General features: G+C 37.0%; 1 protein-coding gene across 20 annotated transcripts in view; it reads right to left on the bottom strand.

Annotated features, from left to right (window-relative positions):
* Nucleotides 1-15,724, bottom strand: part of CTPS2 (CTP synthase 2) — a 147,458-nt gene that overhangs the window by 119,902 nt on the left and 11,832 nt on the right. For all 20 annotated transcript variants that reach the window (XR_011968057.1, XR_011968056.1, XR_011968055.1 and 17 more), the window contains 2 exons: nucleotides 8,275-8,445; nucleotides 7,591-7,691 (listed from right to left, as the gene is read on the bottom strand). Coding sequence is in view for 14 of the 20 variants with exons in the window: in XM_072614255.1 (XP_072470356.1) it covers nucleotides 7,591-7,691; nucleotides 8,275-8,445 (272 nt within the window). In the remaining 6 variants the exon portion in view is untranslated. The remainder of the gene's footprint in view (nucleotides 1-7,590; nucleotides 7,692-8,274; nucleotides 8,446-15,724) is intronic.

Below are 15,724 nucleotides of genomic sequence, written 5' to 3'. Positions count from 1 at the left end.
ATAAATCAAGACCTAATTTGTGGTGATTACTAATTTGTGAGGTGTTGATAAACTGAAAACTTAACAATTGTCCTAATACACCTTACCTATATATCTATTTTGATTTCACCTCAAATTTGGCATATTTAAAACTAAATTCATTTCCCCCTCTACCAGAGAGAGAAAGAAAGACTTCCCATAATTTTTATACTCATCCATCCTGGAGTCATCCTACACTCCTCACTCTCTTTACATAAGCAGACACACTAAGTCATCGGGTCTTCCTTCACTAGTCTCACGTCTCTGTCCCTAACTCTAGGTCTACCACCACGTCACACCTGGATTATTGCAGAGAAGTAGGTATTCTGTCTCTAGGCTCTCTCCCCTCAAAACAATTCCCTGGTACTGCCAAATTAGGCTTTCTAAAATAACAGTTTCATCATATCACTCTCCTGCTTTTAAAAAAAAAAAAAAAGACTCCAAGGCTCCCCATGGTCTACTGGACAAAATCCAAAATCTTTAACCTGGCATTTTGAAGTCTACAATCTTAAGTCTAATCCAACTTGTTTCCTACTGCTCCTGCGCATAAACTATACCAGCCTTGTTTACTCATCGTCCCAGGAAGAAACCTTGCTCATTCATGAACCTAAATCTAACCTTCCCCTTCACCTTTTCTATCAAAATCGTATTCTATCATTCAAAGTCCCTCTCAAATCTTACCTCCTATACTAACGATAAAGAGGTGATGGACTCAAGGTGCAGAATAAGACATTCTTACATTTTCAGACATAGCCAATGTGGGACTTTTTGTGTCTGGCCATGCCTATTTCTTAAAAGAAATTTTTTCTTATTTTTTTTTTCAGTGGAAGGGAGGAGGTTAAGAGGGGGGACAGGGGAGTCATCATAGTTTTGTCAAAAACAAAAAAAAAGACAAGAGGGCCATTGAAGCATTTAAAAGAAAAAAAATAACTCATTCTGAAAGAGGGACAGACAAGCAAGATAACTTTAAAATGAGAATGTTAAATTTATTTTATAGATATACTTTTAAAATATATTTTATATTATATTATATCATACCAATATTAATATTTACTTTGTTTATATAATTTTGTTATATAATATGGTGAGATAATAAAATCTATTTGTTATAAAACATGTATTTTTAAAGGCAAATTGTATGCAAAAAGTCCTATTTTCACAGTCACTTTTTTCCATACTGTTTTATACATGAAAATGTTTTAGGGGCAGGGGGCACACAGGGTTGCTTGCAGATTTTAAAACAGCTCCTGACAACCAATGAGCTTTTTTTGGCTTTGCAAAGATACCAATCACTTCTTTTGTCCTAACCATAGACAACCATATGCTGTTGTAGATATTTGTGTTCATATCTTGTTCCTTCTCCCACTCCCCCAAAAACGGTCAAAATCTTTGAAAATAAGGACCATCACACTTAAATACAAGAACCATCATGCATTTTCTCTTCTTATCTTCTCTCAACACCCCCCTCCTGCCACTTCCAGTGCCTAACATAGTAGTAGCATATCTAGTAGGCTCCCAAACATTTGTTAAATTTGTTAAATGATTGATGGGTAGGATTTATACAGGCAGAGAGGTTACAAGAAAGTGTTTCATATGGGTAAAAAAAGAAAAGGAGGTAGTATTTTACCATGAGTAAACATCATTTACATAATCAAAATCTCAAATAACCTTATCCAGTTCTATTATGAGATGTTGCTACGACTCTAATTATGAGTCAATTACCCAACCAAAGATCTAAATAATTAATAGTCTACTACTAAAACATGAAACTAAAATAAAATTCTTTTCTTACCTACACATAAATCATACCATAAATACATGTAGGATTTTCAGCTATAATGGACCTAGTCTAATTGCTATATTTTACAGATAAGACAAACTGAGAAGTTAAGGGTCTTGCTCAAATTCATACAGGTAAGGAACAGCAGACCTAAAACCCAGATCCTGGTATTCTTGCCACCACATACTCCTGCCATGACTATACTTCAAAAACATAAATAGATAACACCATCACCCCCTTATCTTCTCACCCAAGTTTACGATGGCTGCTGAAAAGGCCATGACGAGATATGTTACTGGATGTTTCTGCTACTAACTCTAGTTAGCAAGCCACATGAGCAAAGCTGATTTGAAAAAGCAATACTGAAATTTTACCTTTTTTTTAAATACCAGCAATGAATAAAAGTTTTCATAACATTTCTTAATAATTACTATTTAATTAAATTAAACAATGTTCTACATTGCATTTTTAAGGACACAATATCATCATTTTAAAGCTGGTAAGGATAAAATTTTTAAGTTTTCAATTAGTCAGACATGGTAACACATCCCTGTTAACCTGGGAGGCTGAGGATATTGGATCACTTGAGCTCAGGAATTCTGAGGAGCACTAAGGCAAAGCTGACCCAATGTCTCAATTAAGTCTGACACTAATATGAGGAGCCCCCCAGAGTGAGGGGCCACCAGGAAGCCTAACGAGGGACAAATTGACCCAAATCTGAACTGGAGAAGGTCAAAACCTCCATGCCAACTAATGGCTGATGTACTTCCAACTTACAGGTGAGATAGAAAGTTGTTGTTCAGACATTTTAGTCATGTCCAATGCTTCATGATTCCATTTGGGGTTTTCTTGGCAAAGATACTGGAGTGATTTGTGATTTCCTTCTCTGGTTCATTTTACAAATGAGGAACTGAAGCAAATAGGGTTAAGTTACTTGCCCAGGGCATGTCTGGAATCAGATCTGAACTCATGAGGATGAGGAGATAGAAAGAGCTAGCCCCCCTAAAAAAATTGTAATTTTTAATGAATGATAAACTTATATAATCAAACTACATCATGGAAATCCCTGGGAATATAATTTTCAATCAGAAAAAGAGAAGAGGAGGGATCAATGCACAAAAAGATGTCCTAACAATCCACCAGGGCACAACATTTCCAATTAAAAGCATAAAGATTTTAAAAATATGTTTCCAGGGGAAATTATCTGAATTCAAAAATCAAAATAGACAGACTCCAAACATAGCTAACTAAGGCATTCCTAAGGCATCAGATTCTGAAACTAAACTTTTAAAACTTATCTGCTTCTGCACTCAGGTGGCCAGTAATGGAATTGCATACATCCTATCAACCATCTGGAAAGTTTTCATTTTACAATACAGGGATAAAATCAAATTCAGTCTTCCTACCAAGAATTTTTCAATGTTATTACTAATGTATTTCTGAATTCTAAGTTCTTCATCCCACCCCACCCTACCTCCAAAGGTCAAGAAAACAAACTCTGTACTAATTACTTAAATGTATCTAGATTTTTAAGATGATCCAATAACTTCACATCTGGGCCTCTACTTGCTATCTTACTGCCACCCTCGCTGATGAGGAGATATCTATTTATCATTTATCTTACCATCTATCTATAGATACCTATAGACATATGGATACGTAGATCTAGACAGATATCTATGTAGATCAATTGAGAGATGGATAGCAAATTTATCTATCAATATAGCGAGAACTATTTATAAGTAGATGGTGGTGGTTGCTGTCCTTTGTTCTTGAAGAGGACCAAAATGACATCACTACATTAGAGTCAAGTTACAATATGTCCAGCTATGGCCAATCAGATCAATACGAGCTCGTAATCCTCTACCACAGGTCAGACAAGTAGTCCATGTGAACATCTGGGGTGGATTCTCTAAATCTGCACATCTTACATTTCTTTTGAGCTGTTTCAATTCTGCTTTGCTCACAGAGCACAGCACCTTCCCTGATGAGGATACTCCATATTGGGCAGTCCTGTGCCAGCGTCTCTCATGTCACGCAATCAATTCCAAAGTTCTTAAGTGAGACCTAGAGGATGTCCTTGTATCAATTTTTCTGACCCCCAAGTGAGCACTTGCTTGATAAATAGATAGATGAGAAATAGATATAAATAGATCTTTTTATAGATATAGAGACAGACAGACAGACAAATAGAGAGACACCACCTCATCAGCCAGGTGGCAGTGATTTAGCAAGTAGAGACCAGACATGGAGTTAACAGATCAGGGTTTAACTTAGACAAATCATGTAACCTCTTAGCCCCTATTCCCTCATCAGAAAAAAAAAAAGGAAATAATAATACACTTCCTAATATACATCTATCATCTATCTATATAAACCCATCTATATAAATAGATAATAGATATCTCATTTCAGGTATAATCACAACTAAAAACTTCATCAAATGCATCATATTGGTGTAAAGGAGTCAAGGCAGTCTGATGGATCACCAGAGTTCAGCAGCTGAGTGGGAAATATTTTAACCACTAGCTCTCCAAAAAGAAAATGGATGCTCAACACACTTTTAAGTTTAATCTGCATATGCTGAATAAGTTGTGGTATATGAATGTAATGGAATACTATGAGAAATGATGAACAGGAAGAACACAGAAAGGCCTGGAAGGACTTATATGAACTGATGCTGAGTGAAATGAGCAGAACCAGGAGAACATTACACATAGTAACAGCCACAGTGTGGGAGGAATTTTTCTGATAGACTTAGCCCTTCACAGCAATGCAAGGACCTAAAACATTCCCAAAGGACTCTTGAGGCAAAATGGCATCCACATTCAGAGAAAGAATTATGGAATTGGAATGCAGAATGAAGCAGAATATTTTCTCTTATGTTATGTTTTGTTTTGGTTTGTCATTTCCCATGGTTTCCCCCATTCATTTTATTTCCTCTATGCAACATGACTAATGTGAAAATGTGCTTAATAAGAACGTATGTATAGAAACTATGTAAGGTTGCATGCCATCTCAGGGAGGGAGGGGAGAGAAAAGGGGAGAAAATCTAAGACTTATGGAAGTGATTGCAGAAAACTGAAAACAAATAAATTTTTTTTAAAGTTGTATTATTAATATTTTCTCCATCACTTTCTTAAGTCTAGACAATCAACAAGACAATAAATCAAGTCCTGATTTTTAATGTGCAACAATTTCCAAGATGCAAATGCTAACTCTTAAAATTTTAAAAATTGCTGGAGTTGGTTCAAGCTGGCTCCAGTATACCCTTGCTGGATAATCGCCTCATTAAGATCCTTTTTACCTTGGAATTTTATTATCCTTTAAATCAGGTTTACTTTCAGCGTCTGGGCTAGAGGTCCTTTAAATCCTACCATCTATAGGACACCTCTCCTCCCAACTTCTATATTTTCTCCTCTAAGATTAGCTTCTATTTATAATATCTGTATCTGCATGCTGGTTCAGTAAGTTTCTTAAGGGAAGAGGGACCTTGTTTTTGCTTTTTTTTTTTATATCCCTAGGGTTTACTTTGATGACTGGAACATATAATAAGTGCTTAATAAATGCCTGGTGACATCCATCAGCTCTACCGGACAGCATATTTTCTCCATGATCTATTAAAATGCATTTCCTAACTTCTAAAGTTACGACTACAAAAGTTCCCAAATTGTAGATTAGGAATAAGCCCTCACAAGTTGTTAAAAGAATAATGCCTGAATTCAACTCAAAAGTTTTCACACTCTTAGACAACCTCTGTGTGTGTGTGTGTGTGTGTATACATACACACAGATACATAGAATCAAATAAAGATAGAGAAAGAGGAAGAGAGGAAAGAGAGGGAGGAAGAGAGGAGAAAGAAAGGAAAAGAGAAAGGAGAGATAGAAGGGGAGAAAAGAATGGGGGGGATGGGAAGGAAAAAGGTCAAGAGAAAGAGAGATAAGGGAGATAGGGAAGGAAAGGAGAGGAGAGCAGAAGAGGGGAGAGGAGAGTGGAGAAAGAAAGACAGATACAAATTCTGAGGCCTCAGGATTCTGGTCTAACAATTATAGGCATCATGGCATCATGAACAGCTTGCTGTATTCGAATCCCAGCCTTGCTACTTTCTATTAAGTGACCTTAGGCAAGTCACTTCACTTTGACCATCTGTAAAATGAGAGAGTTGGACTAGAACACTTGGGATCATAGTTGTAGGGTGCCCAAAGGGATCCTGGAAATCTTCAAGTCCAACATCTTCATTTTACAGATCAGAAAATTAAAGCCCATCCCCTCATAGCAAGTTAAATACTACTAGAGTTAGGATTTGTACCCAGGTCCCTTGACACCAGAGCCAGTCCTTTTTGCCCTACATTCACTTCCAACTGTCAATTCCATGATCCTAAATGCAAGCATTATAGTAATTGAGGGAAGGCGTGTTTTAAGACCTGTCCCAGTCTGACAGTGCTAATAATAGCTGCTTTCTCATCAAAGGCATGAATGCCAAGCCATGAAACATAAAAGTAAAGCTGAAAAAGGCATATGAAAAAGGCAATGTCACTATAACTGACCAACCAACAATACTTTTTACATGCCAAGGGGGAGGAAAGAGTGGGGAAGAAGAAGATATGAAATGGCATACAAGGGTTCAGCTACAGGCTCATCAAACAGAGCACTGAACCTGGAGTCAAGAACTGAGTTCAACTTCAGGCTCAGATAGGTGACCCTAGCTTAGTCATTTAACCTCCATTTGCCTCAGTTTCTTCATCTGTAAAATACGGGGAAAAATAGCCTCCTAGAGTTGTGATGATAAAGTGAGTTAATATTTGTAAAAGCACTATACAAATGCTAGCTCGTATTATTATTGTGGAGTGCATTTTCATTAGATTTTATCAGCCATAATGTTAACATACCATATTTCACCACATAATCATCACAGATTTGTGCCAAATTTTTTGCAAAAAAGTGGAGGTGCAGCCATTATATGAAGCTTTTTTGAAAATAAATTGTGCCAGTATTACTTGCCTTTTAGTTTTCACCAGTCTCACACCAACTTTTGACTCACTGAAAATCCTCTTTCCACAGCTCTGTTTCCATGCTGTTCAGTGAACACAATCATTTTCAGCTTGAAACCCAGAGAATAATTTTTATATTTACCCATAATCAGAAAGAAATGCTTCACACATTAATGTATTGCTGGCAGATAAACTATACAGTTCAGCTAGGACAAGAAGTTGTAAGTCTTACCATATCACGTCACTTACTCATGGCACCTGCCCACCCTCTCCCATTGCACCATTCTAAACAAACCATGCAAGCTGGCTTCCAGAAATATACTGACAATGCGTGTGCACTGAGAATTCTAGGCTCATGGCTTGCAATGAGGGAGAGATAAATGTATAGCCATACACCACTGTTGAATACATTGCTGCTCTGTTTACCTTTTCTGTAGCGTGACAAACAAAATTATATCATGCAATGAATAAGCTAATTTTTGGCTGCGACGATTATGCAGTGAAATACAGGTACTTAGTGAATCAGGGATTCTGTTCTATACAATATTTTCTGAAATTGCCATATATATAAATGTGGGTGAATGGTTCAGGTTAGCTTCCTTCAGCACTGACCAGAGTCAGGGAGGACTGTACACAAAACTGTATAGAAAGGAAGGAAGAAAGACTATTCAAAGTTATAAGTCAGTGAGATATTTGACTTGTGAAAACAACAAACATTTGAATCCAAATAATTTCATTAATAATAACAATACTTAGCATTTATAGAGAGCGTGGGGACAAATATAAATATCCTATACTTGCCTCTATGACACATATTTGAGGTTCTTCCTTGTGACCATCCACCGGAACTTTAGCCTGATTCATCACCCATTCCTGAACAGCATCAGTAATATGAGGAACGACTAAAAAAGGCAATAAATGTAAAATTAGTCATTACTACTACTGAGTGTCTTTTTAAGCTATGCAAACAACACAGATATAAGGGCTTACAAGTCAGCCCTCTGACACTAGACTTCCCTTCACTAAATGGAGGATGACAAGATGTTTTTCTTATGCAAAACAAATTAGACATTTAATTATAATAACTCTAAAAAATTGAGAGCTAAAAATAACATTATAATTGGCCTTTACTGTATACGAATAAAATTAAGATGTGCTCATCATGATTTATTTTCTTCAATGCCTCTTTTCTAATCAAATATACTCACCAGAGATCTTAGATCCAATTCTAAATATTCAAATTAGTCAACAAATACCTTTGATAATTTGAATTCACATTTAGGCAGCATTATAATAAGATATCAAACTTTTTTTTAAGTAGAAATGATAAAGTTTAGTAATAGGAAAATACAATGGCCATTTCCTATTTTCACATGTTCATAATATGTAGGCATACTATTTTATATTTTAAAATGTATACATACCAAAGAAAGTCAAGTCTTCATTTTTAAAACGGAAACAGTTCTAAAAGACTCTTGGGCATACCTTGTACTGTTTTTCCCAAGTAATCACCATGCCTCTCTTTATTGATTACATGTTGATAGATCTTTCCTGTAGTGATATTGTTGTCTTTATAAAGGTTAATATCCAAGAATCTTTCATAATTTCCCAAGTCTAAATCAACTTCTCCACCATCATTTAATACAAATACTTCACCTGGAAAAAAAAGATCAAAATAATGTTTGGGGTTATTTAAAAATAGTTTTGGACAGGTAGGTGGCACAGTGCACAGAGTGCCAGGCCTGGTGTCAGAAAGACTTCCTGAGTTCAAATCTGCCCTTAAACACTTACTAGCTGTATGACTCTGGGCAAATCATGTAACCTCTTTTTCCTCAGTTCCTCATGAATAAAATGAGCTAGAGAAGAAAATGGCAAATCATTCCAGCATCTTTGCCAAGAAAACCCCAAATAGGGTCACACAGAGTCAGACACAACTGAAAAACGATTCAACAACAAAAAATTGTTTTAGCATCCTAATAGATATGAAAACTTTCTATCCTGCTTCAAAAGAGATAAACATAAGGACTGGACCTATGGTTTCACTGTCAGTCAGTTAACAAGCATTTATTAAATGCCTGTTTTTGTGCCAGGAACTGTCAAAAGACAGTCCGTTTTCAAAAAACTTACAATCTAACAGGAAAGACAACATGAAAACAAGTACAAACAAGAGAGAAAAATAGAGATTTAGATAGATATACACACATACATATACACATGTGATAAAATGGATATAATTAACAGAGGGAAAGCAATAGTATTAAAGAAGATCAGGAAAACCTTCTTGTAGGAGACAGGATTGTCCTAACAACATGGAGACCTAATGAGATGTGTTATTCAATGATTTCAGTCCTATCCAACTCCTTGTGACCCTATTCACAGTTTTCTTGGCAAAGATACTGGAGTGGTTTGCAATTTCCTTCTTCAGTTCATTTTACAGATAAAGAAACTGAGGTAGACAGGGTTAAGTGATTTGCACAGGGTTACACAGCTAGTAAGTGCCTGAGGCCAGATTTGACCTCAGGAAGAGGAATATTCCTGACTCCAGGCCCAGCACTCTATCCACTGAACCACCTAGCTGTCCATCCTAATGAGAATAGCTATACCTATAGCTAAAAAATTCATTTAACCTGATAATGATCCTTTCAACGTGGGCTGGCCTTGGTTTTATGGACATTACTGTTCATCATCTGTCCATTCTCAAAGCCTGGTAGGACCTGCCAGACGTTAAGTTTTGCTGAGAGGCTCCAAGGACCTAGGGTCATGTCCGTGAAACGTAAAAGAAGGGTTTTCATGTTTATTTAATATATATGTATGTGCATATGTGTATGTTCTACCTAATATATGTATAGATACATATACACATTTTACTTCACAAAAACAACCTAGAGTCCAAAAATCATTTTAAAGAATCTCTCTTTAATCATCAATTTATCTGAAAGACAATCTCTAGTAAAAATGTTTACTAATAAAAATGGGAAAAGTCTGTCCTTTTCATAGTAGCCAAAAAAATGGAAACTATGAGGGCATCCTCCCTCTTACTGGGAACTGGGCTAAACAAATGACATATGCGATCGCATGCCATCTCAGGGAAGGAGGGTAGAAAGAGGGGGAGAAAATTTAAGACTTATGAAGTGATTGTTGAAAACTGAAAACGAATAAATTAATTGTGTTAAATGACATGTGAATGTAATGGAATATTATTGTGCCATAAGAAATGAACAGTTTCTTTTTTATATATTTATTTTTCCAATTACATATAAAAATAACATTTTTTTCAAATTTTGAATTCCAAATTCTCTCCTCTCTCCCCTCCCCCTTCATTAAGAAGGCAAGAAATTTGACATAGGTTGTACATATGTCAATATATACATATTCAAAACAAGAAATGAACAGTTTCAGAGGAAACTGCAGATGCTTCTAGAAACTAATGTTGAGTGAAATGAGTAGAATTAAAAGATCAATGTATAGACTGTCAATAACAGTATAGAGAAAGACTTTGGAACATTGATTGACCAATGCCCTGATAAACCACCATCATGAGAGAACTGATGATGAAACATGCAACCTACCCCCTGCCAGCGAGATGAGGGATTTGAAATGTAGAACAAGACACGCATCTTTAAACACAACCAGTGTGTGAGTTTGTTTTGCTGGACTATGCATATTTGTTAAAAAGGTTTCCTTTTTTCTTTTTTAAAAGTTGTTCAATGTTGGGGGCAGTGGAAGGGAGAGATAAATGCTTATGAAATTATTTTCTTTATTAAAATGAGATTTTTTTTAAGAGAAATGACTTATAGTCCTTTTGATGAAGCCTGTTATTGTCTTTTGAATCTGTTTATTTAAAATTCTTCTTCCTTAGGATTTTGCTCTTCCAAACTCATCACACTTCACAAAAGACTTAAAAAGGGTAATAATTTGCTTCAGAGCACCAGTGTCCTCTGCTTTGCAATTGCCAGAACCAAATTTTGAATTAGACTATCTTGAATAAAGCGTCAGTTTTTAAAAAGATAATAGGAAAGAAAGCAGAGACATTTCTGGAAGCACAGCCACTAATTGAGAAAAAATGTCTCTAGGTCTCCATTATACTTGCTAAACATGGGCCATCCTCATTATGGGTCAGCTTTCCTAAAGCTGCTTTAGAAGAATTAAACCTCATTGACAATTCCAAACTCAATAAGAAACCTCAATTGTCAATGCTGGAAATCATAGTGAAAAATATCCAATTGCCTGGGGAACTCAATTCAGCCTCCCTCTTTTCTATCTCATGATAATTCTCCTAAGTGTTCCTTCTGTCTTGGCAGCCCTCTCTTATTCTAAAGCTACAAAAAAAAGGCAAATTGAAAGAATTTGTGATTATAATTGTCTGTGCTTAACACACAGTTGATTTACTTCCTGCTTAAAATTCATTTTAATCCATCAACCCAGGATTGTAGAAAGAAGCCAAGGTCCTACTACCTTAAACACTTCCTTTGGCAACAATTTTTTTGCGTCTCCAAGTTCTCAGGGGAGGCCATGTGCCCTAATAATGTGACACTTCAATATTTCTTCAATTATTTTGGGGATATAGTGAAATCAGGTCTTCTTTGAATTCATTTCATTTTGAAAGTGATTTTTCAGGGGTAGCTAGGTAGTGCAATGAAAAGAGCATCAGCCCTGCAGTCAGGACGACGTGAGTTCAAATCCAGCCTCAGACACTTACTAGCTGTGTCACCCTGATTGTCACGCCGCCCCCCCAACCCCCAAACAAAGTAAATTTTCAAAATTTCAAAGCACTTTTCTAGATTTGGAGACAGTAAATGTGACATCAATGCTAACTCCAAAAAGTATAGGAACAATTGCTTTTGTGATTAGTATTAACATTATTTTAAAAGTACAATAGGAGAAATTATTTTAAATATCTATACTAAAAAAATTCTGTCATCTCCACAAGATTGAGCCCAATATTATTCCCTCTCTCTAATCTTCACTAGTTCCTTCCTCGCTGACTACAAATATGCCCAAGCCTCCCCAATTCCTAAAATTAAAAAAAAAACCCTCATTAGGGTAGGTCCTGTGTAATAATGCTTCCTTACTTATTTATTTTATTTACTTATATTTATTGTTATTTTATTTAAATTATTTTATATTTACTACTTACTTATTTTCCTTACTCTTTTAAGCACTCAGAAATCTAGCTTCCAACCTTACCACTGAATTGAAACTGCTCTCTTACCAATGCTCTCATAATTGCTAAATTTAATGGCCTCATCCCAATCCTAATCTTTCTTGATTTTGCTACAGCATTTAACACTACTGACTCCCCTCTCCTCCTAGATGCTGTCTCTTCTTTGAGGACCCTACTCTCTCTCCTGTTCTTTCCCTACATAATGAGAAGACAGGACTGATTGGAAAAGATGCTGACATTGGAAAAGATTGAAGGAAAAAGGGAAAGCAGAGGAGGAGATGAATATTGTCACAGAAACAACAAATATGAACTTAGACTCAGAGAGATAGTGGAGGACAGAAGAGCCTTGCATGCTGTGGTCCATGGAATCATGAAGAGTCAGACATGACCAAAAGACTGAATAACAATACTCTCTTCTTGTATTCCTTCTACCTAGCTGACATCATTACCTCAATCTCCTCTGCTGGCTCATTCATCATCAACATTGCTAACTGTGGCCAGGGTCCTCTCCTCTTTTCTTCTCATATGGCCCCAAAAGTGAGGCTGGTGATTTTGCACAACCATCCCTCACTTAAATCCAATTCACTTCCATGTCATGGCATCACCTCCCTGATGTCATGGTCTTCTTTGAGAACAGAGGACAAACAGCAACCTATGTGAGTAGAAAAGGAGCTACATACTGGGACCAAACTGGAACTGGGCAGTTAGCAATACTTCTTTCTCTCTCTCTCTTTCTCTCTAACCACACGAGTTCAGAAATAATGTAAACAGCAATTATTTCTGTTTTGGCCAGACACCCTGAAGGTCTTCCCCTTTCAGATCTTAATCATTGAATGGGCTTTGCCCCAGTCAAACTGGGACCTGTTGAAGATTTGGCTTGAAAAGGCCAAGTTCACCCAATGCATCCTGAGTCATCTCCAGCTGCCCTTATCTAGATCTGGCCACCGGAATCAGATGGCTCAGAAGGAAAAAGTAAGACTGGTGATTCTGCACAATCCTCCATCATTTAAATCCAATTCACTTGCATGTCATAGCATCACCTTCCTGATGTCATGGTCCTCTTTGAGAGCAAAGGACAAAAAACACATGGCCACATCACATCCCATGAGATAGATCCATAGGTCCATCACTAAGAAGATGACTCCCTCATCTCTACCTGCAGCTCCCCTGAGCTTCAGTCCCATATTCCCAACTATTTATGAGATATTTCAAACAGACTAAAGCAGAACTCATCACCTTTCTCTCAAAACCCATTCATCTTACAAATTTCCCTACTACTGCTGACAGTACCACCAACCTTCTAGTGACCAAGCTCACAATCTTGGTCTCATCATTTACTTCTCACCCACCCCATATATCTAATCAATTGCCAAATCTTATCATTTCTATCTCCATAACATCTCTCATACACATCCTCTCCTCACCACTTAGATAGCCACCTCACCATATATATAGCTCAGGTCCTCATAACCACTAGACTGGATTATTGTAATAGTCTATTGACCTCCTTGCCTCAATTCACTTCCTATTTCAATCACAGAGCTGCCAAAGTGATTTTCCTAAAACATAGGTCTGGCCATGTCTGTCTGTCTGTCTCTCTCTGTCTCTCTGTCTCTCTGTGTCTCTCTCTCTCTCTCCGCATACACACACCACACACACACACACACACACACACACACACACACACACACACACACACACACACAACACTCAATACACTTCAATGAATACTTGTACGATCAAATATAAATTCCACTTTTGTCATTTAAATCTCATCACAACCTAGCCCCTTCCTAACTTTCCAGCCTTTTTATACATTACCACCTAATGTGAAGCTGAAAGCAATTAGGTGACTCAGTGAATAGAGCTCTGGGCCTGGAGTTAGGAAGACCTGAGTTCAGATTCAGTCTCAGACACTTACTAGGTGTGTAACCCAAGTCACTTAACTAACTGTTTGCCTTAATCCACTGGAAATGGAAATAGAAAATTATTCCAGTATCTTTGCCAAGGAAACTCCATGAACAACATGGTCTAGAGGGTCACAAAGAATAGAACACAACTAAACACCACCACCACCTTCTATATATTCCAGCAACACTGGCCCCCTGGCTGTTTTGAACATACTATACTCCATCTACTACCTCTATTGCATTACACAGTCTGCTTCTGGGTCCCATGAGTGGAATGTACTCCCTCAACTCCACCTCCATGCCTGATTTTCTTCAAAATTCAGCTTGAGTACCACTTGTGATATCTTCTCCCCTACTAGTGCACAACTCCCCTCCCAAAATTGCCTCAGTTCCATTTTGCAAATCCTTATATGTGTGTGTGCATGTATATAGTGTGTATATGTACATATGTGTATATATGTGTATGTATATGCACATGCATATATATGTGTATACATACACACACACACACACACACACACACACACACATAATCTCCCCCATTAGAATATAAGCTTCTTGAGGTCAGGAAATGTTTCAAGACAAATGTCTTGGTATCTCCAGTTCTTAGCACAAAGTCTGGCACACAGTAGGTGCTGAATAAATGTTTACTGATTGATGATTTATAGATTTAATTATTCAATTATTCAAAGAGTCATGAAGTAAGAGCTTGAAAGAATTTTAGAGATCCCTTTCAAGCTCCTCACTGTACCAGAAACTGGAGCCCAAGAGTCCGATAGGTTTAACCAAAATTTTACAGTGACAGAATCAAGATTATCGCAAAGTTAAACAACCCTGTTAGCTAACAACTTTGCACTTTTGCTCTCACTCATGCTCTGTCTGTCTCTGTCTTGCTCCTGTCTGTCTCTTTGTCTCTCTGTGTCTGTTTCTCTCTGTTTCTCCCTGTCTGTGTGTCTCACTGTCTCTCTGTCTCTTGCTCTCTCTCTCTCTCTCTCTCTCTCTCTCTCTCTCTCTCTCTCTCTCACTCTCTCTCACTTACTCTCTCTCACTCTTTCTCTCTCCCTTTCCCAACTTCCTAGTGCTAATTTTTCACATTTCAAAAATCTTATTCAATACTAGGCCTGTATCCCAAAGAGATCATAAAAAAGGGGAAAGGACCTACCCACATGTACAAAAATAATTATAACAGCTCTTTTTATGCTGGCAAAGAATTGGAAATTGAGGGGATTCGCATCAACTGGGGAATGACTGAACAAGCTGTGGTCTATGAACGTTATGGAATACTATTGTGCTATAAGAAATGAAAAGACTTGCATGAACTGATGCTCAGTGAAGTGAGCAGAACCAGGAGAACATTGTGAGATGACCAACTTTGTTAGACTTAGCTTTTCTGAGCGATGCAATGATCTAAGACAATTCCAGAAGATTCATGATGGAAAATGTTGTCCACATCCAGAAAAAGAAACTATGGATTCTAAATGTAAATCAAAGGATATTATTACCACTTTTTTTTGTTTTCAGTTTTTTCTTTCTCATGTTTTTTCCCTTTTGTTCTGATTCTTCTTTCACAACATGACTAAGTGAAAATATGTTTAATATGATTGTAGATGTATAGCGTATATCAGGTTACATGCCATTTTGGGGAGAGGGGAAGAGAGGTACAGGGGAAAATTCAGAACTCAACATCTTATAAATGTGAATGTTGAAAACTAAAACTAAATAAATAAATAAATCTTATTCAATACTTATCTTGGAACTACCCCCAAACTGCCCATTCTCCAACTTCCCCTCTGGAGTCTATCCAATCCCACTTAATCGTGATTTTCAACTCTAAATTACTCAAACAACTTTAAGTCACCTA

Source organism: Notamacropus eugenii, chromosome 5, assembly GCF_028372415.1.
Source record: "Notamacropus eugenii isolate mMacEug1 chromosome 5, mMacEug1.pri_v2, whole genome shotgun sequence".
Lineage (NCBI taxonomy): Eukaryota > Metazoa > Chordata > Mammalia > Diprotodontia > Macropodidae > Notamacropus > Notamacropus eugenii.
This window is presented reverse-complemented; position numbering and strand designations above follow the sequence as displayed.